This window comes from Ambystoma mexicanum, chromosome 2p (genome assembly GCF_040938575.1).
Source record: "Ambystoma mexicanum isolate Mex_15411 chromosome 2p, UKY_AmexF1_1, whole genome shotgun sequence".
Lineage (NCBI taxonomy): Eukaryota > Metazoa > Chordata > Amphibia > Caudata > Ambystomatidae > Ambystoma > Ambystoma mexicanum.
The window spans coordinates 155,667,159-155,689,463 of NC_090923.1; the positions used below are offsets into that span (position 1 = coordinate 155,667,159).

A 22,305-nucleotide genomic window follows, 5' to 3' on the forward strand; every position below is an offset into this window, starting at 1 on the left:
CTCTGCCATCGTCCTCATTCTCTCCGACTACTCTGCCTTCTTCTTCCTCCTCTGCCCACTCTTGGGCCCCTCTACCATGCAGCAGGGTGTACCTCATGCCACAGAAGTCTTTCAAATATGGCCATTTGCTCCACATCGATACTCTTAACTCTTGCACTGCTGTCAAACACTCATTCAAAATCTGCCGACTCCTTGAAGAACTTGATCTGAATGACCTCAGTTTCACAGAGACATGGTTCACGGCCAAGTCTGTCACAAGCTTTGATACTCTCCTCTCTGATGCCTACAAGATTTTCTCCAAACCGAGAGCTAACCATCCAGGAGGTGGAGTAGCCTTGATCTTTACAGAGTGGATCCCTGCTTCTGCCATTCCTACACAGGCCTACTCCTCCTTTGAATGCCTGGTCTGCAGGCTTTCTATCTTTCCCAGCCTCTCCCTTACTGTTGCCACCATCTACAGGCCACCTGGCCAGGTCGCCCTCTTCCTCTTTGAGAAGGATGACCTCGTCCTCATCACTCCTCGCCTATAGCTCTCAACTTCTCCTCCTCAGAGACCTCAACATCCACATGGATGCTTCTAACCCCTCCTCGAGGCTCGTTCGCAATCTCTGTGACTCTCTCTCTCTTTCTATTCTGCCCTCTGGCCCAACACACTCTGCTGGGCACACCCTGGATGTTCTCATCTCTTCAGATATCCCCCTCTCTAACCTTCTCACCAGTCCTCTCTCTTGGACTGACCACTTTCTTCTCTCCTCCCACCTGTCGCTCTCTGTTCCACAGGTGAAGCTGACCCCAGCACTGCCACCCACCTTCTCGGTCATCCGGCCCATGAAGCATGTGTCACTGTAGGCTTACTCTGCTACTTTCTCTCCTCCTCTTATGCCTGAGGCTGACTCAGACTCTGACAAAGCCCTTTCCACCCTGCATCTCTCTATCTCTAACACTCTTGATGTCCTAGCCCCTGTCATGAGGATCCTTTTGAAGCCCACATCCAAGTGCAACTCTTAGCATGACTCCAACCCAACTACCTTTAAACGCAAGTGTAGGGTGGCTGAGAGGAAGTGGAGGGCATCAAGCTAATCCTCTGACAAACTGGCCTGCCGCCTGCTCCAAAGGCAATACAGACTCTCTGTCCTGTACAAGAAGAGAGCTTAAATCCACGCCCGCGTCTCTGTGGCCTCTAACAACACAACAAACTCTTACAAATCTGCAAGGATCTGGCCAATCCTGCTGCAGTCTCCACGCCAAGAGACTGCAACAGGAGCTCCTGCTCCAGTCTGTTCCCTCCAAGGCTGTTTGCACAGCACTGGCTTCTCACTTCACCACTAATACTCCTGTCCTCTGTCTCCACTTCCATTCCCTCTACCTCTCTCAGCCCCTTTCCGGCCATCTCTCCTCCACCTTTCTCCTCTTTCCTCGTGTTCTCTCCTGATGATGTTTCTAGACAAGTCTGATCTATGAAAGTCTCGTCCAAGCAGGTGCTCCCTGCTCCTCCAGAACCATCAAAGACCACATCGACACCCTCTTTCCAGCCTTGGCTGATTTCTCCAATCACTCTTGTCACTGGAACTTTCCCCTCCCCCTTAAGCACTCCCTTGTTTCCCCCCTCCTTAAGAAGCCCTCTGCCGATCCTTCCTCTCCGGCAATTTATCGCCTGATCTCTATCACTCCTTGAATGGGCAAACTCCTGGAAAAGCTGTCCATCTCCTAGCTTACTCTCCATACTGATCTGTTGGTTGTTTTCATGACCACCAGTCCGCCATTAGAGAAACAAGAAGCACGGAAACAGCTCTCTTGAACACCCGTGAAGACTTGCTCTCCAATCGCGACTCTAGCCTTTCTTCTGTCCTCATCCTCCTTGATCTATCCTCTGCTTTTGAAACAGTCATCCATGCCATACTGATCAGTCATCTCTGTGACAACCTGGGCATCACGGGTCAGGCACTAGCCTGGTTGACCTCCTTCCTCTCTGATCAACCCTCCCAGATCCAATTGGGGTCCTTTCTCTCCACCACCTCTGTCTCCACATGTGGTGTTCCCCAGGGTTCTAACCCCTCACTGTGGCTCTTCAACTTCTACTTGGCACCTCTGGCCCACCTCATCTCCACCTTCTCTCCTAACTTTCAGTGTTCTGCGGATGACACTCAGCTCTCCTTCAGGCTCCCCTCAGCCTCCTTGCCTCTCCCACTCATTCCTGACTGTCGATCTGTGATTGAGGAATGGTGTGCCTCCAACAATCTCTGCTTTAATGGCAGTAAGATTGAGGTCCTTCTCATTGGGACCCCTGCTCCCTTTTTTTACACTTTCACCCTGGCCGCCCTCCTTGGACCCCTTCCTGCGAGGCAGAAAACCTTGGTGACATCTTCGACTCCGCCCTCTCCTTCTCTTCTCACATCACGGACATCCCCAAGAAGTCGCACTACCAGCTGCACCTCCTCAGAGGTATTCTTTCCCCCAGGAGCTCACTGTCTCCGGAGCCCTGGTTCTCTCTAGGCTGGACTACTGCAAGAGCCTTTTTCTAAATCTGCCTTCCTCTACTCTTCGCCCTTTGTAACTAATCCAGAACAAGACTGCAAGAATTGTCCTTGCCCTCAAGGCCAGGGATGGTATCTCTCCAGCCCTGAAATCTCTCTGCTGGCTCCCAGTGGGTGCGAGGATCACGTTCAAGATCCGCTGCATTGTCCACAAGGCTTTCTGGGGCCGGGAACCACACTACATCCAGCTCTCCCTTTCTAAGCACTTTCATTCTTGAGCCCTGCGCTCAACCACCTCCAACTCTCTGAAGGTCTCTGGAGGACAGCTCAGGGGCAGCGTGCTCGCCTTGGAAGCAAGACAATGCAGAGCAACACTGGTTCGATCCCTGGGTCTGCGCTTAGAAACCTCTGCGTATTAAGCGCTCTATAAATAACAAATTATAATAAAAGGGTCAGATGCTTCTCCAGGCAGAGAACAGAGTTAGATATTTGTCGTCTGCTGGGGCCTCCCTCTGGAACAGTCTCCCTACCACTTTCAAACTCTTCCAGCCAGATACTGTTATATAGGTCCTTCATGGCACTGTACCTGATGGGGTGTAATTCTGGGCAAGATTCTCCACCCTCCCAGGGAATCATGTACCTACTTTCTATTTCTTTCCATGAGATTTTGAAGTTATTGAATAGGTTTCCAGTCATTATTTTGTATCCCCTTCTTTGGATATCATCGTTCTGTGTGATTTGGCCGAAAATATTGTATCAAAGTAAATTTTGTCCAATTTCCGTTTGTTTACTGGTTGATTTTGCTGCAAATATATGTGGAGGAAGACCCCTGCAGACCACCCTTTTAACACCCCTACATTATTAGCTTAAACCCACCCCCCCCCACATATACATGTAGCAAAATCAGATGAAAGAAATGAGATGATATCTACTTTGATGGAATCTGCTGTGGCCAAAACTCCCGTTACCGGAATCATCATGTTTAAAGGATTTGCAATGTCACTTCTTGTGCCGTAATTGGGAGTGAAAGTCACAGGATGATACTTCTTGTGCTGTCATCACACTGGGTGGGATTCAAGGGGGTCAATGGTCGGAGTGTTGAAGGAGGGCCATTTGCTATGTGGTTCTGGGACTCTATAGTTCTACTATTTTCCGAGAGGCCTACACATGATATCACCCTTCATATATTGGTAGAAATACCCTAAACACAACACTTTGTAAGGACCTTCTTCCAGGATTATTATAAATGTGTGAGGTCCTATGTGATGTCATCAGCGATGGCATTGATGATTCCATTTGTGATGTCATCTTTGATGTCCTGAGTGTTTTTCTGCGCAGTGCATGGTGGTGGCGTGAGTTAGGGTTGCATAGCTTATTATAACTGACATATTTAACCACGTTTTTTCTCTGTCACATGGCAATTTGAATCTCAATACTCATTGATAGCACATGTAACATAGTGCCTGATGCAATGTTACCCAACAGTGATAAGACAGTGACAAGATAGATAAGACCAGACTCTATATTGATAACACCATGAAAGTCACCTCCTCCCTACCCATCATGACATGCGAGTCCCTGAGGGGCCCACATTCAAGTTAGCCTCACTCATGGACCTGGCCAACACCCTCAATGCTAAATGGTGAAATACCAATCTGTAGAAGTATTCACAGCACTCCTCATCAAAGTGTAATGCCATGCCAGGCCAAGGCATGTTACCTGATGCACTCAAAGCAACTACCAATCTATCCCTCACTTGACAAAACAATCATGCATGCAGTTGTCATCCAACACTAAGAAGTAATTAACAACAACCACCTACATGACTAGGAGTCTGGCTTCAGACCAAGATGCACCACATAGACAGGGTCTCCCCAACTGGCTGTTTGATGCACTCCACTGCACAGGCAATGTCAGCTTAAGGAACAACTGAACCTTACTGATCAGTGAATTTACCAAGTTAAATCCCAAGAGGGATTAATTTTAGGTTTATTTGCAAATTTTAGGTTTTTGAGGCCTATACATCTGTAGTCTCATAGGAAAGGTAAACATGGCAATGCTAGGTGGTTCAATAGTATAGCATAACTATAAAAAACAGCAATACAGGTTTCCTGCAGTAAGATCAATTATTTGATTCCTGGTCAGTAAATGAGTGGTCATTGGAGATGGGGTGAAGTGAGGGCATAGGGATGTCACAAAGAGTTAATGAAATACTAGCCCAAAAAAGGCATTTTCGAAACAGAATACTGTGGCTGCAGAGGACAGTACAGAAGACACCAGGCCAGAGGCTCAGAACGTCTGCATATGCACAGTGCAAGGTTCATATGCACCATGCAGCATGTGGAACCTGGTTGACCATCTCCAGACCCTCATTCTTAAATGGTCTTCCTAGTGACTATGCAGCCAGTGCCCTTTTTAGTAGGTAAGTGGAGGTTGTGCCGGTGTATTGTGGTAATGAGATGCGTGATCTTTTTTGTCGAATGTTGCCCATCCTTGCAGAGATGTTGCCCACCTGTTGGTGCTCTTTAAACGTTGTACTAAACCACTCTTGCTCCTCCCATCAGGTTTGGATCGACGCCGGGACACAAATCTTCTTCTCCTATGCAATCTGCCTGGGAGCCATGACCTCCCTTGGAAGCTACAACAAGTACAAATACAACTGCTACCGGTAGGTTTACTAGCTGTGAGGGTTTACGGGCTGAGTGGCGTGTCCAGACTCTTTCGACTGGGGTGGCCCAAGTGCGGCACTGACTTATGCAGGGGTGGCATGAAGTACGAGCTCACACACACATAATGATCATAGTTTCGGATAATGGGGTGGCCAATAAGATTCCAGTGGTAGCACGTGCCACCCCAGGCCACTCCCTGGACACGCCACTGCAGGGGGGAGGGGTTGATTACTGTTTCTTGGTGATGTATATAAATGAGGACTCAGATGAAGCTCTTTTCCTTTTATTAACACCCTCCGTGGCATGTGTGTGACTTAGGGACTGTATGCTGCTGGGATGCCTGAACAGTGGTACCAGTTTTGTGTCTGGCTTCGCCATTTTTTCCATCCTCGGCTTCATGGCGCAAGAGCAAGGGGTGGACATTGCTGACGTGGCAGAGTCAGGTACGATGGTGTGGGTGGCAGTGATGGTGGGCACTGCCCCCCGCTGAAAGAAATGCTGCATACCTACTCTCACACACGCACACATGTCGTGTTCCCTGTCCACAAGCATCACATTGTAAACTAGAAAACAACATTTTAATGTTGCACAGAATTTAGTTTTTCAAATGTATAATCATCATTTCTGTGGTTAATGACTGGTTTTTATTTCAGGTTTGAGCATACCATGTCCATGTTAATTATTATAATTATTAATAATCTAGTTATTATTATTAGTATTAGGGTATTTATTGAGCACAGACCCATCTTCGGAGAGCAATGAGTGCATTAAAAATCATAGAGGGAAGGACACAGTGATGGGAGCATCTAACAGCGGGGGAGGGAGGACAATTTTGCAGCATGGATCTACAAGCAATCCCGGGAGGAAGGGGGGGGGGGCAGTGGGGTGCAGATCACCCAGTCTCAGGTTTGGGTAGTGAAGGGTGTCAACCTACGGGTTGGGGGAGCCATTCCTTTCTAAAACAATAAAGGGGCAAAATAGTACATTTGCATTTGTTCAGAACAGCATTTCACTATTCATTTTATTACTCTATGAATTGGCATGTAATTGGTGCAGATTCCACCATTCACAGATAATGATAAATTCATCAATGGGCCATATATGACCACCAGTATGTTGTCTTTTTCAGCCAATCACTTTCTAAAAACTCAAAGTGAGAAGAGACACACTGTAAAAAATGAAAGAAAAATTGGTACATTATAAAATGAGACCTAGTGCCAAAGGATGCGCGTGTGTTACCATCGGAAAGACCTGTGCTCATTTGGTAGAAGTGTGCAAAGAAAAGAAGAGTGGGTGGTTGGGAAGTGTAGTAAATTGGTGGTTGAAGTTTTGATCATCTGTGTGGTGGTGTGTGTTAGGACTGACTTACTATACTCTGGCCTGGTGGACAGATGTATAGAAGGCCAACCAATATTGTGACAGGGACAACTCAGGGAGCTGTAGCCAAACCAGTTCAAGGTAGCAAGCGAGTGGCCCAGGCTAGGTTTCAAGTGGTGGTGAGCTTGTGAGGGGTCCACAATGAGCACACACAGGGAAGCAGTCAAGAAACACACTTAGACAAACAGGTATACAAATACTTTTTTACTCATGGTCAAACACAGTGAAAAATGACTACTAACAGGTAACATTATCAATCAATACAAAGAATTAGATACATATATACAATTACTGGAGCAGGGCAAAATGCATATCAAACCCACTTTCCCTCTCTCACTCTGGCCACCCTCCTTGGGTCCTCTACGATCGCCTTCCTGTGAGGCAAAAAACCTTGACATCATCTTTAACTCTGCCCTATCCTTCTCTCCTCATATCACAGACCTTGCCAAAAAGACCCACTTCCAACTGCACCTCCGCAGAGTATTTTACCTTTCCTCACTTTCCCCCAGAAGCTTACTGTCTCCAGAGCCCTGGTTCTCTCCAGGCTGGAGTACTTATCCTTGGCCTCAAGCCCAGAGACCATATCTCCCCAGCCCTGAAATCTCTCCACTGGCTCCGGGTGGCTGCAAGGATCATGTTCAAGACCGTCTGCATTGTCCACAAGTCTTTCTGGGGCTGGGGTCTGCACTACCTCCAACTCTCTCTTCTGAAATACCTTCCTTCTAGAGCCCTTCGCTCAGCTACCTGCAACTCTCTGTGGGTCAGACGCTTCTCCAGGCAGAGGGTGGAGGATATATCTCTCTCCTCTGCAAGAGCCTCCCTCTGGAATGGCCTCCCACCCCTCTAAGACTTAAGCCAGACCACCAGAAGTTCCAGAAGCAGCTCAAGACCCTCCTTTTCTCCTCTTCCTTCTCTCACGCTCCCTTGCTAATTTACCTGTCTGCTGCACTGACTGGTTGCTTGGTTCCCTCAGAGTCTCAGTTAGTACCAGGCTCCTCCACGACCAGTCTTCCTTACACTGCGTCCTGGCTACAGTGCACCTAGGGGCTGTACCTGTAACCCCTGCAGCCTGTCTGCCTCCTGCACTTAACTAGAGCCGCACTGCCCTGGCTGCACTTACTTAGAGCCACTGATCACACTTTCCCCTTTCCTCTCCCTTACACTTCCCCCTCTCACTCCCCTTGCACTTCTCGTGTCACACTTGCACGATCCGAGTGACACAAGGCCTAGTAGGATTGTTTGTCTTGTCCACCCTATGTCTTCCCTCCCTTGTAATATGGTGCCTAGAAACACTTGTGTACAGGTGCATTATGAATGCCATCATATAATACCCCTGAAAGGGAAGGTACATATTAGTAATAGCACTACTACTTCACAGAGATGCAATCCTAACATTCAGCAAAGTTCCATACAGTTTTGTGAAGCTGGAAAAAATGAAGGTATGGTCTCTGGGGTTTAGTGAACAGTTTAAAGTGTAAGGGGACATGTTAAACTAGCTAACTAACATGTTCCCAACTTTCATAGTGCTTGTGTGAACAAGCAATGGCAAAGCCAAAGTATTAGAAACGTTTTATAAAAGTTATCAAACTTTTAAAACAGAGTTTAGGAGTCAGGTACGTATTGCTACAACTCACACCTTGTACTCCGATTCTGCACAGGACTTGACAGGCCGATTGAAGAAGGTCAGAGGCCACTTTTCTTGCCATCATCCTCAGCCCTTGATACCTAGGGGTTGCAGGCTCGAGCGGTTTACGGTCGTGGACTAGTGCTGGTGCAAGGTCTTCCAGTGTATAAATGCAAAATAACTCAATGCAGGGCCACTCTAAGGACGGGAATAGACGCAAGTAAGCAGTTTTGGATGTCGGCCACTGATGCGCAGTGACACAAAGGGACTCACTTGTCACGGTCAGACTTTCCCTCCTAGCTCGGGTCCCCTTGATGCTAGGATCACGAGTCTTGTTGCACAAGCTGAGGATCCCCCAAGTTCCAGGCCTCAACTCGGAACGGCGACGTTTGCAGAATGGTAGCCCAAACTCAGAGCTAGTCAGCTATCGGGCGGCTCTGGGGTACTTCTGAAGGCTCTTCTTCGTAGGACTCCGAGCTGACGCTGGGAATGGATGTTTCCTCTACTCCTAGGGTCACAGCTCCTTTGTAGGCCTGCTGGTGATCTACCAGAGGACAGGACTCTACCAGGACAGCAGCAGAAGTTGGTCACCAAGCCTTCTTCCAACGGGTCCACAGTCTCCACACAAGTCTTATAGCTGAACAGGAGTCTTGGCTTCTTCAGTATCTTCCAGAATCTCTCTAGAGTGGGTTCAGGAGACCTCGTCTTACCCTTAAAGCCAGGTAAGAGCAGCATCTCCCACTAGCCAATGATAGATTTTCCCCCACACACACGTCAGCAGTGGTCCAATCAGGACCATTGCTGGCAAAACTAATGCTTACCACTCAGACACAATGGCACCAGTTTGTGGATTGGGACCAGAGAGTCACAGCCCACTTGCTGGCAGCAAACACCCATAGCCTTCCAGTATCCCGCCAAAATACTCTGCTTTCCTGCACATTGGAAGTCCATATAAGGATTTTCCTGGCCTCACAGGCCAATAAGAAGGGTAAAAGACAGGATGGCCAAAGTACAAGCAAAAGATCTTGTGGCATGGCCATGTTTGACCACTAGCCACAGTTAGTAGCCAATTGGGGTAAACACAGTAAAGCTAAAACAAAATTCACCAACAAATTGTAAAAAGTCCCTGCTACAACCAGCTTGTCCATTTAACACACATAGAGTACCCAAAAACATTCTGGGTGTTATTCTAGGGCAAAACAAAAAGTGTACCCCATTGTACTGCATTGTAAGATGCAGTACAATGATTAAAGTTAGCACAAGTGATAACAAGTTACTTAAAGTAGTAAGTAAGTAACAAGACTAAGGGAAACAATGTTTCCCAATACTGACAGACTGAAGGACATGTCAGTTTCCCCATAACAGATGAGCAAAAGCCAGTTTAGTGAAGCGTAAGGCTTCACTGCACTGTAAAAAGGTCAGAAAGAAAAATAAGAGCTACAAGTTTGGAGGTCCATAAAAATAGAAGGAAATGTGCAGTATTGAGGACTCTTTCCTAACAGTGTGCTTCTGCAGGAGCAGGTATTGGCCAGTAAAAGGGGGTGTGAAGTGAGTAGAGATAATTTGGTCAAGTGGGCGGATGAGTTATCTTGTCTGATGAGGATATGTGGTGTGCTGCAATGATGCGTGGTTGTGTGTGGGGAGGGGAATACTAATGGGATGTGACATTGCCTGGTAACAGGAAGGAAAGCCTTGCAGAAGATAGTCTGGCCAATTGAGAGATGTGTGGTCGAATGGACAGAGATGCCAGTCAAAGAATATGTATTAGAGGCAGGAGAGTTCATATGATTACAGAAAGAATGGTCAGTGATGCAGAGTGTTCAATTTCCTTCCAGTTTATGTTGCAACTACACCTATACCGCGTGTTTAGGGATTGCACCACTTGTGATGCATACTATCTTGGAAAACTGTCTTCCGCGCATGCTGGCACTGGGCACTTTCCACACAAAGTATACATTTGGCATACTAGTGACAATCGGGTTTCTGCTGATTGTAAGCGGGGCGGGGATGGCACAACTCCTGCTTCCCTAACATGTTCTGTGCACCACAGGAGTAAATAAATGGGTTGTAGATCTTCTGGGCCACACTTACCATCTCATCTAGTGGTAGGTACTGGATTATGAACCGGGTCACAACAAGAGGGATGGCACTGACAAAGCAGGGCAAGTGCAGGGTTTGTCGTTTGTCCTATCCTCTGCTGTGGGATCTGAAGGCAAGGATGGTGCTGACAGCCTGTGAGATTCTGTAAATCAGCAACATTCTTTGGTGTAGTGTCGGGGGGAAATTCTGCCGGGGTCGGCCGGGCCGTCTGCAGACCTCCGGGCAGGGAGGCCCCAACTCCTCCCGTATATCCCAGATGAGATAGAGTATGAGACACACACAAGAAGCAAGGTGACTCTGCTGTTTATTAAACAAAAACGGCAGGGATGGGTCAAGGAGCGTACGCGTCCGTCCTGACACACACACAATCATGGGCTCGCAGGCCCTTTTTACCTTAGTATGACGCGCTACTTGCGTCACCGTAGAAAGTTTAACAAAAAACCTATTGCCACTCTTAATTGGTTGCTCGAGTGGTAGGGTTAGTATAGCATACGTATAGAGAACAATATTAGTGGACAAGGGTGAGTCAGGTGATATATCTGGGTTGTCCCTACAATTAGATACATGAGAATTGTTACATGAAGACTACTAATGATTGGTCAATATTAATGGCGTCAGTGATAAGAGCCCCATGTTCTGATTGGTGCGCCCGTGAGCTTCCCAGCTTGGGACCAACGCTGTTCCCAGCTCTCGGTGTACCTGTCATTTGCAACAATGTTTCACTATGAGTACGTGCAGACAATGTGAGGACTTATTCATGAGCTGGAAGGCCGTCTACTCCCACTGTCGCAGATGTCCATTGAGCCTTTTAAGTGTGTCTGCCTGTGTCTTGTACCGAGGGATCCAGACGCCTTCTTTCTCCTGGACTTGGCATCCTGTCAGGTTCGGCTTGGTCACGTGAGGTGGGACCGTGTTTGAGGCAGACTTTGCACCATTAATATTGTTTTTCTACTGTGCGCCTGGTTTACTTTTGCAGGTGTGACTTTAACGTTGGTGCGCGGCGTGCGAGGTTGCAACATCGTGCCCTTGATGGTCTGCTTTCGGAATGTGGGTTTGCAACATTACGACCTTGGCTGTCTGCTCTCGCCGGGCTCATTCTGCAGGATCAGCAACCTGACTCTTGTTCTTTTAACGTCCATGGGAGCTCTTGCTTGCGGCCTACTTAGGCCTGGTGTATAGGTGGAACCGTTTGGTGCACAGGCGCTTTAGGTTATAGTAACATATTGTCTTATGACCAGTATCATGTCTTCGTTTTATTTCTCGTTATGGCACCTGGGTTTAGGAGAAGCGTAAGCAAGCTCTTTAGATGAGTTCATGATGCGTCTTGCGTTTCTGCATTTTGAGAGCCTATGTGGAAAATAATAAAGATGCATGTCCGTGAGTATGTCTGTCGCCATGTCATAGCACTGAGTATATTCTTCGTGTAGATTCGTGCGGGAGTGTCCAGTGTGTATATTTGCACAGGTGTGCTGACCGTTGGCTAGGTCGTCATGGCATCTCTAACGACGTGTTGGTTTTAGTCTAGTTGATCCGTGCCGCAGGTGTCAGCATGGGCAGGGCGTGCTGTTGGGCAGGCAGATGGACACATCCGTATGTTCCTGTACCAGGGTATTTGGTCGTCTGGTAGATGGGCAAACTCTTCTTGTGGCGGGTGCCTGGGCCGTGATCCTTTAGGCCAGGCGCGAGAGGGGAAGGACGGGAGCCTGTTTTTCCATTCTCCCACTTCAGTAGTGATGCGTGTTTGTGGTCCAAATGTGCCCATTGTCTTTGGTTGAAGGCTAGAGACAAGCTGCCCTGTCCCCCTTTCAAATTTCAAGCATGCAGATGGTGGTGCTTTGTGTGAGTCCACAGGGAAGAGGTGTCTAAATTGGTACCCTGCTTCCCTCAGAAGACATGTGTTTTGCCTATATGGTAGGTATCAAGATGAGCTTGTTGCTTTTCTGATGTAAAATAAGTCCACGTGCCTGATTCCTTGTAAGGTCTGGGATGGGCCATAACCTCTCCTCCTTCTTGGACTCTACCTGGGGTTCTTTGCAGGGGATGCTATGTGGGTGCTACTGACTGAAGAGACAATTCTGTTATGTGAATGATTGCAATGTTGTACTACCACGAGCATGTGTTTTTATGATCTCTTTTTGGAAATGCCTGTACACTAGCACACAGGGCGCATCTGAATCTTGCTGCCTAGGTACAGGGCTTGCACTTTACAGTTGCATGGGTAGGCCAATGCCTGCACCCTGTTCTTCTGGCTGGCATATTCACTTGTTGTCTGTCATCAAAGAAGTGGTGTCTGAGTCTTGATCTTGAATCAGGGGGTGGAGCATGCTCTTTGTCATGTTCTTCAATGTCATCTGTTTCCAAAGAAATCAGAGGTGGGACATTTTCAGGAATCACCTCTTCTTCCTTACCTGTGGATTTTTCTCTCTGTTGCCTACCTAATGTCATATCTCCTCCCTCTTGCGGCTCGGTTGATGGTGGCACAACAGCCTCCTCCTGCACTCAGTCCTTTGACACCAGATGCATGTGCATATGTGATGCATGCACAATTACATTTCTTCCCAAAGCACCAGATCCTTTTGAGACAGTTGCCCACATTTTTTGAAGATGGAGAGATCTGTGTCTGATTGACCAGTGTAGCGGCCACAATGATTCATATGCTATATGTGTTTCGGGAACTTTAAAAGCTTCTGCTATAGCAGGGGATAAACACCCAAGACATACATTCCTCATCTGACCCCTAAGCCATCCTCTACCATACTTGGCTACTTAAGTAGATACAGGCATCTTATAGTAATTCACCACTTCCCTTCAAGAAATGCACCTGGCGTCCTCAGTGCTTTGGTCTTCCTCCATGCGTAGTAAATGCACGTGGGGTTCTCAGTGCTATTGTCATCTATCCCTAGCAAATGCATGTGGCGTGCTCAGTGCTTTGGTCTTCACCCATGCCTAGTAAATGCATGTGTGGTTCTCAGTGCCTTGCCCTTCTCCTACGCTTAGTGAACGAATGAGCACTTCTCAGATGTACAGCCTTCCCACCTGTCTACTAAATGCACAGGGGTGCTCAGTGCTATTGTCACCTATCCCTAGTAAATGCATGTGGCGTGCTCAGTGCTTTGGTCTTCACCCATGCCTAGTAAATGCATGTGGGGTTCTCAGTGCCTTGACCTTCTCCTATGCTTAGTGAACGAATGAGCACTTCTCAGATGTATAGCCTTCCCACCTGTCTACTAAATGCACGTGGGGTGCTCAGTGCTATTGTCATCTATCCCTAGCAAATGCATGTGGCGTGCTCAGTGCTTTGGTCTTCCTCCGGCTTTGGCCGGCTCACCACTTGGGCCAATCAGGATGGAGTGCGACTTGAGTTGCCTAGGCAACTCAGTCGAGGGTGCCTAAATTTCCCTCCACCCCTCCTAAGTACCCCAGACAGAGTGGCACCACTTTGGAGGGCTTCTGTGGAGAAGCCCGCCAAAAAGTGGAACAAATGGCTCGACTTGGGTTGGAGTCACAGAAGAGAACACAAACGCCATTTTAGAATCAAGTTTTGGCAAAAAATACCAACCAGAGAATTAATATTAATTAAATAAACCGGCGGTATGGTCGAGGCTACTGTAAATAATTAAATAAAGGTAGTAGCCTAAAACAATGGGAAATCCCATAGGAAAATATTTGCGGTTGAATATAAAAAGTAGTATCCACTGCCAGCAGCCAAAACTCGATCAGGGGGGACGGAGACGTGCCCCCTCGACTAACAGACCCTGGGGCAATCGAATTGACCCCACCAGTACGTCCACAATATGATGGTTTGTACTGGTTCTGTTCAGAATTTAAGACTAGTAAAGTCAATGGTGACTTTACATGCCCTGGGAGAGAGTAGTCAGTCCCAGGGTATGGAGTCTATACTGGGGGGTCACTATGGCACCCCTGTGTCACTGCACTGAGGGTGCTGTGTAACACACATCACAAAAACACATGAAGCCCTATGGAGTAAAAGACCCCATAGCCCATTAAACACTTCTAGATTCTAAGAAACACACTCAAATCATGTCCAAGAGTGAGGGTAAAAGAGTCTCACTCTTGGCAGGAGAAATAAATAAACCCAAAAAATCCAGCAAAGCTGCTGGGGGACTCACTAAGTTAGGAAATTCAGTCTAAACAGAGAATTCTCCCTAACACTCGCCCCCCCCCCCAGACTAAGGGACAGGAGGATTTAATCCACTCCTGGATGAACCTCATACCTCTAGTCGATGACATACATCCTAGAGAGTCCATCAGCATTTTGATGGTGACACCCTGACCTGTGCTCAATGGTAAAATCAAACCCTTGCAGGCAGATTGACCATCTCAATAGTTTTGGATTTTCCCCCTTCATTTGCATTAACCATCTCAAGGGTTGGTGGTCAGTCTGAATGACAAAAGTAGAACCATACAAGTATGGCCTAAACTTCTTCAGTGCCCACACAATAGCAAAGCATTCTCTTTCTATTGTTGCCCACCTTCTCTCAGGATCCTTCAGCTTACGACTGATGAAGCAAATGGGGTGCTCCCTACCATTCTCATCCAGTTGGCTTAGAACTGCACCTATACCTCCATTGGAAGCATCAGTTTGTACAATGAAAGTTTGGTGGTAGTCAGGAGCTCTCAATACTGGAGCTTGGCAAAGAGCTTTCTTCAGTTTTTCAAAGGCCTGATTGCACTCCTCATTCCATTTGACCTTTTTAGGGAATTTTGGAGAGGAGATTCCATTCAGTGGAGAAGCTATGGTCCCATAGTTCTCAATGAAATTCCTGTAATACCCAGTGAGGCCTAGGAAGGCTCTCACTTGGGTTTGAGTAGTAGGTGGTGTCCAGTTTTGCACAGCTTCAATCTTGCTGAGCAAAGGCCTTATTGCTCCACCTCCTACCTCATGCCCAAGGTAGACCACCTTACTTTGACCTATCTGGCATTTACTTGCCTTGATAGTCAAATTGGCCTGTCCAAGAGCCTGCAAAACATGCCCTAAGTGGTTCACATGATCCTCCCAGGAGTGGCTGAAGACTGCAATGTCATCCAAGTATGCCATGCAGAAGTCCTCCATCCCAGCTAGAACTTGGTTCACCATCCTTTGGAATGTAGCAGGTGCATTTTTTAATCCAAAAGGCATGACCTTAAACTGGTACAAGCCAACTGGGGTGGAAAATGCAGTTTTCTCCTTGGCATGGTCTGTCAAGGCTATTTGCCAATAGCCTGACGTAAGGTCAAATGTGCTGAGGTACTTGGCTGCACCAAGTTTATCCACCAACTCATCTGTCCTTGGTAAAGGGTGGGCATCAGTCTTGGTGACTGCATTAAGAGCTCTATAGTCCACACAGAATCTCAAGTCTTTGGATCCTGCCTTTGGTACTAACACAACTGGGCTAGACCATGGACTAGTAGAGGGTTCTATTACCCCGAGATCAAGCATCTTCTTGACCTCCCCCTTGATATGGGTTCTCACATTTTCTGACATTCGGTATCCTCTGCTTTTGACTGGCAGACAGTCACCAGTGAGTATCTCGTGCTGTCCCCAAGGGGTCAAGCCTGGTGAGAGTGAGAACAGGGAGGCAAACTGATTTAACATAGATTTGCACTCCTCTTGTTGCTCAGGTGTCAGATCTGAAGAGAGATTGATTCCTTCAATTTTTTCATCTAAAGGTACACCTCTGAGGAGATCAGGGAGAGACTCACTCTCGTCTTCCTCTGCTGCTGAAGCTAGAAGCAAGGCTCCTACTTCAGGTCTGGAGATGTATGCTTTCAGTCGGTTGGTGTGGAAGACTCTAGGAGCTTCCCTGGGTCTGCCCAGATCCACCAGATAGTTGACCTCTCCAAGTTTTCCCACAACTTTGAAGGGTCCCATCCATTTGTCTTGCAAGGCCCTCTGCCTTGTTGGGAGCATAACGAGAACTAGCTGGTCTTGAGTGAACTCAACCATTTTAGCCTTTTGATCATGCCAATGCTTGACCAAAGCTTGTCCAGCTTTCAGGTTATCACTAGCTTCTGCCATCATGTGTGACATTCTCCTTCAGAGACCTATCACATAGTCAGTCACTCTGACTGGCTTGAGGGGAGGAGCGCCTTCCAATCCCTCCTTAATCAGGGCCAATGGACCTCTGACCGGATGGCCATAGAGAAGTTCAAAGGGAGAATAACCTACTCCCTCCTGAGGGACTTCTCTATAAGCAAATAGAAGGCATGGCAGTAGAAGGTCCCACTTTCTTTTCAGAGGTTCTTCTAAAGCACCTATCATGCTCTTCATGGTTCTGTTAAACCTTTCTACCAACCCATTGGTTTGCAGGTGGTAGGCGGTTGAGAACTTGTAAGTAACCCCACAGGTTTTCCACATGGCTTTCATGTAGTGGGACATAAAGTTTGACCCCCTGTCGGATATTACTTCCTTAGGAAACCCAACCCTGGTAAAAATACCTAGGAGGGCCTTAGCCACAGCCGGAGCTGTAACAGTTCTCATAGGAATTGCCTCAGGGTATCTAGTAGCATGGTCTACTACAACAAGGATAAACCTGTTGTCTGAGGAGGTAGGGGGATCAAGGGGACCAACAATGTCAATCCCTACCCTCTCAAATGGGACTCCCACAACTGGGAGAGGCACTAAGGGTGCCACATTCTTGGCGCCAACCTTACCAGAAGTTTGGCAGGTATGGCAGCTCTTGCAAAACTTATCTACTTCTGCCCCCATTTTTGGCCAATAGAAGTTAAGTGAGAGCCTTTCCTTGGTCTTCTTGAAACTCAAGTGACCAGCCAAAGGAATCTCGTGGGCTAAGTGCAAGAACTGTTGTCTGTTTTCTTGAGGTACTACAAGGCGTTTGTAGTCCCCAGGTTCAGAATCAGTTGGTTCACTGTAGAAGGGGCCATCTTCCCAGTGCAACCTATACTTCCCAGGCTCTTGCCCATCAGCCTGAGCAGCTGCCTGTTGGCGGAGACCCTCCAGAGTTGGACATTCTCTTTGTCCCTTACGGAAAGCTGCCCTGTTGGGCCTACCTTCTGCCAGTAAAGACTGCAGCTCAGGATGGTCCTCAGGGTCTCGATCTCCAATCAGTTCTTGGCCTCCCACTAGCTCTTCTTCAGAGTCTAGTTCAACCATACAGGGTTGTACCTCCCTCTCAGCCTCAGCTGGAGGTGGAGTTACAGGTGTAACTGTTGGAAGCACTGGAGTGCTTGCTGCTGTCTTTTTCCTAGGAGTCTTGGGTTGCCCCTTTGCTCCTGATCTTGTAGTTACTGCAGTGAGTTGCTCCAGTGGTAAAGGAGTGATCTCTGTCATCATCTCCTGAGATAACCCTCGCAGGGTTTTCTCTCTTGCAGGGTTTGTGAGCACCTGTAACCTTTTACTAGGTGGTCTGGGGGTATGTGACACAACTCCAAGAGCTTTCAGGTCATTACCCAACATAACCCTACCTGGCACTTCACATTGTACATTGACAGGTATTTTTACAGCCATGTCATTACACTGGATGAGAACTGGTAACTGGGGACACATCTGCACAGGCCCTCCAGCTAACTTGGTGAGGCATTTGGGTGCCTTAGCAACATCCTCTGCCTTGAAAAATGATTCATCCACCACAGTTATGCTGGCCCCAGTGTCTCTAATGGCAGGAGTCTCCTGACCATTTACCTGGACACTGTCTTTATAATACTCTTTAGTATTATCTGGGATAGAATTATACACATCTAAATTCTGTTGTTCCCACAACCCCAGAGAGACTAAAGAAACACTGGCTGAGACTCCAATGGGTTCATCAGCCAGCAGTAGAAAGTTTCCACTTGCCATTGGGACTTCCTCTTCTGGAGCGAAGGCTAAGGAGGCAAGTTGGATCCCTGAAGGTTTACCCTTGCATCTGGGATCTCCTTTCACATGGTCAGTACAGCCACACACAAAGCATTTACCAAATGCCTTCTGGAATGGAGGCTTGTTCTGACCTCCCTCTGGTTTGGCACCAGAGGAGACACTATTCTGCTATGGTTTCCCTGGTGGCTTACCCTTCTGGTTGTGTTTGGGGCCCTCTTTGGAATTTGCAGTATTAGAATTCTCTTTGGAGTCCTTTTTTAGGCTGTTTCCCCTCATCCTTTTTCTGAGTTACCCCAGAATCCTTGTGGCAACCCACAAGTCAGCAGCCTTGGCTGATTCAAAGGAATTAGATTCCCGAAAACTAGCTAAGTGCTGTCTGAGCTCAGGAGAGCAGGCATCATAAATTGACTCCAACATAAAAAGATTCTTCATACCTTCATAAGTGTTCAGTTTGTAACCCTTAATCCATCCCTCTAAGTTTTTCAACCCTTCACTCACCCAGGTAGCCCAAGGGGTACCATCATGCTTTTTGAGTGTTCTAAACCTCTTAAGATACTGGGAAGGGGTCTTCCCAAACCTAGCTATCAGAGCTAGTTTCACACATTCATACTCTTTCCTATCCTCCACCCCCAACTCCATTACCACATCAGTTGCAACAGGGGGAAGCCTAGAGAACAACCAGGTGAGTAAGTCATTTCCAGTGATGTTCTGGAGCCCATGATTATATTCAAACAGAGACAACCAATCCAACACATCCAACTTAGGCTCATACATACCAACCAATTCTTTAGGCATCCGGGGTCTTTTAGGACTGGAACTTCTAGAGGAGCCAGAGAGAGAAGCATTTTCGACAGATAATTTCTTCATTTCTAGCTCATGCTTGAGCTCCATTTCCCTTAGCCTTAGTTCTTGATTCATTTCCTGATGTCTCTGTTCAGCCAGAGTATTCAGTCTCTTGAACTCTAGTTCAAGTTTCATTTTCTCTAATTCGAGATATTGAGGACTTAGTGTGGGACTTGGCAAAGGCCCAGTAGGTACAGCAGGTAGAGCAGACAGAGGCCTAGGGGGGACAGTCACAGCAGCCTCACCCTCCTCTTCTGACTCTTCCTCAAGATTATCAACATTTTGATCAATATCAATTTCTATACTGTTATCTGGAAGAACACTTTTATACGTTTGCACGCACCTCAGAATCGGGCCATGAGTGTATCTTCTTTTAGCACAGCAACAGTGTGCAGCATCAAGGATTCAGTGTGGGCAGACGGGGGCCCTGGCATTCTGGCAAGCATGGCTAGAGTGCTGTGTTGTTGTCATGTGTAAGTTCAGTTTCCTTCTTGTGGGTCCTTTATCATCATCATAACTTTATTTCGGTTGTTCTCCAAAAAAACACAAATCAATAATGCTTCAATAAATGCACTAACGGTAATAAAAACAGTCAGACATTTCAGACGCCCTAGTGGCTAAAATTGAGAACATAGACTTGAAGCAGAGGAAAACGGAATAAAACAATATTAAAATTAAAAAGCATGAACTTTACACAGATTAAAATCATCACGAGAAAATTCATACAAAAAACCTCTAAATGGCCTTACCTCACATTGCTCATGGCTCTCTCGCCCTACTCCACCATGGCACGCTAACATAGGCGGCTGCAGCGAAGATTAAATGAGTAGAGTTTGCCAATTTACATAACTCTTCAGCGGCAACAAGAGATTGTATTCCTTTGTACACCAGACATGGTTTTAAATTCTTACTCCTGATGTCCCTATACAAGGAACATTGGAATAAAAAGTGCTGAAGTGTTTCATTTTTCCCACGACAACATGGGCAATAGGGAGAGTGGCCACTGTGCCAGCAGCCTTTACTGTAGACCTTGGAAGAATGCCCACGCAAGGTTTGATGAAGAAGGATCTCTGTGTTGGTACCATGATTAAGGAAAGATCATTTTCAATTGCATCACCTGGTCTAATAGACAAATACATATAACCAGTTGATAGGCACAAGCATTCATCTACATGTTGTACTCTTATGTAATCCATACATGCATCTAATAATAGAGCTTGTCTGATCATTAAGGTAATTCCTTCAGGGTTAGAGCAGAGGTCTCTTTGAGACCTAAAAGCCCAAAGAGATCTTAATAAGCCTGAACCATTGAAGTATAAGGACGTTTTGGTAATTTACCCGCTCTCTAAGAGCGGCTCTGTATCTGGAAAGAGTTTCACCAGCCCAGATAGGTAGCCAAAAAAGCAGTGGCATCACGCCTATTTTATCATTTATTGGGATAAGACCAAGTTCCATACGTAAGGGCATATTAGGAGTATTCTTAGGGAGCCAAAGGAGTCATGTTACAGTGGCCCCATAGTACTGTCCCATAAGTAGTTGTTGCAGTCGCCGGTGCTCTGTAGACTTCCAACGCAGGGGAAAATACATAATTACCATAGGATTTTGAGAAAAGCAGGATTCCATTGTATTTCCTTCCGAATGCGGCATTGGCCTTATCAATGCGTTTGTGCCATTTGCCATCCCCATGAAGCTTCTCCAGAGATGGGACTTCCTCTATGATTGACCCACCAATCATAAGATTAATTCTTGTATAAGGTCCCTTTAGATTACCACACCTCATTGTTTTTGTTTCGGGTTTGTCGATTTCAAGGCCATGCATATCCCAAAAATTAGCAAACTGGTCTTTGACTTTCACAAGATCCGAACGTGTTCCAAAAATGAGGACCACCTCAACTGCAAACATGAACATATTCATTTTTTTACCTTCTAAAGTGGAGGCCTCAAAATTTTTGTGGAGAGTTTGATTACCACCCCATCGAAGAACAGATTAAAAAGGATGGGGTCTAATACAGACCCCTGCCTGACACCCGTTTCAGCAGGGAAAGGCACTGTTCAGTCCCCGCCTGGGCCCCACCTAACCAGGGCCGTTGAGTTCTGGTATAAGTCCATAATTGCAATCAAAGGTGGAAGCAGAGTACCCTTTTTCTTTACGACAAGCCAGAGTTCGCTTCTTGGGATCGGTCAACTGCAACCTTGAGGTCTATGGATGTCACCAAAATGTGACCCCCTCCCCCTTGATCAAGACATATTTATTCAGTCCATGTACTAGTCTAAGCACCCGATCTATAGTTCTTTAGAGAAGCCAGCCTCAATGCATTAGTGTTAGAAATCCAGTTCTCCAATGTGTTTAGCAATATCTTGCCACCGGCTTTACAATTGTGGTTGAATTAGTAATTTTCTCTCTGCGATTGTTCATGCCACACCAAGTGTATCAGATTGATCATATCCATGGGGTGTAGATGACCTTTGATACGTTAGTGGGCCGAGGTCCTGTGAGGGAAGATATATTTGTTTGCTGGTGTCTTGTTTTTGAGAGTTCATGGATGTTATATTTGACATTGTCATTTTCTGATTTTAATTCAAGAGCAAGTTTTCTCAGTGACTCAACTTCAGCAGCCAGCACCTTACAGTTACCACATGGGTAATTGTTATTCTGTCCTGCTCTATTGCTCATATGATTTGTACTTTGATTTTTTGCCCCCCTGTCCCTGATTTAATATATACCTTTGATGATAATTCAGAACCTCCTTTCTCACTACGTACAGCATCATCGGTCAGGGGGGAATATCGATTTGAAATCGGGGTAGATATGTGATTATCTTCCAACCCCTTCAGGTTACTACCATTATTGTGTCGGGCCCTGACTATTTAAATCCCAACACCCTCCCTCCTATGTTATTGAGGAGCTCAACTGGATGGGTACAATTGAATCCCCCAACTGATTTTCGAACCAAGGGTTGCGATAAGATTACAATCAAAAGCTTTTCTGGAGGTTGAAGTTGGCTTACTAGATTTCAATTTGGGTTGATGATTAGCTTATTTCTGAGGTTTGCTCTTATCATCCCTTTTCTCGCGTATCAGAGTTTTCTCCTTTCTCAGGCTGTTCCCTTAATTGATTCCCTCTTGTTGGTCAAAGTCGTCTAACAATATTTTAGTTTCGTTTGTCAAGACATTGACTTCCTTAATAGGGGCCATTAAGTACACAGTTCTCTTTGGACCACAAGCGGCGATATTTGTCACGTAAGTTTCTGTTTTAGACAAAGTCCAGCAAGCCTGACCGTCGTCTCAAAGAGAAACCCAATCAAGACAAAGAACAAAGAGGAATTGGTGGTAAAATAATCAGCAGAACCAATAGCAATAAAGTGTGCCCAACAATACAAGGGCTATTTTAGGCTGGCTTTA

The 22,305-nt window shown here is 46.6% G+C and overlaps 1 protein-coding gene across 2 annotated transcripts in view; it reads left to right on the forward strand.

Moving 5' to 3' along the window:
* The window catches only part of SLC6A6 (solute carrier family 6 member 6), a 466,708-nt gene that overhangs the window by 304,588 nt on the left and 139,815 nt on the right, over window positions 1-22,305 (forward strand). For both annotated transcript variants that reach the window (XR_011301897.1, XM_069643408.1), the window contains exons 8-9: window positions 5,039-5,142; window positions 5,462-5,586. Coding sequence is in view for 1 of the 2 variants with exons in the window: in XM_069643408.1 (XP_069499509.1) it covers window positions 5,039-5,142; window positions 5,462-5,586 (229 nt within the window). In the remaining variant the exon portion in view is untranslated. The remainder of the gene's footprint in view (window positions 1-5,038; window positions 5,143-5,461; window positions 5,587-22,305) is intronic.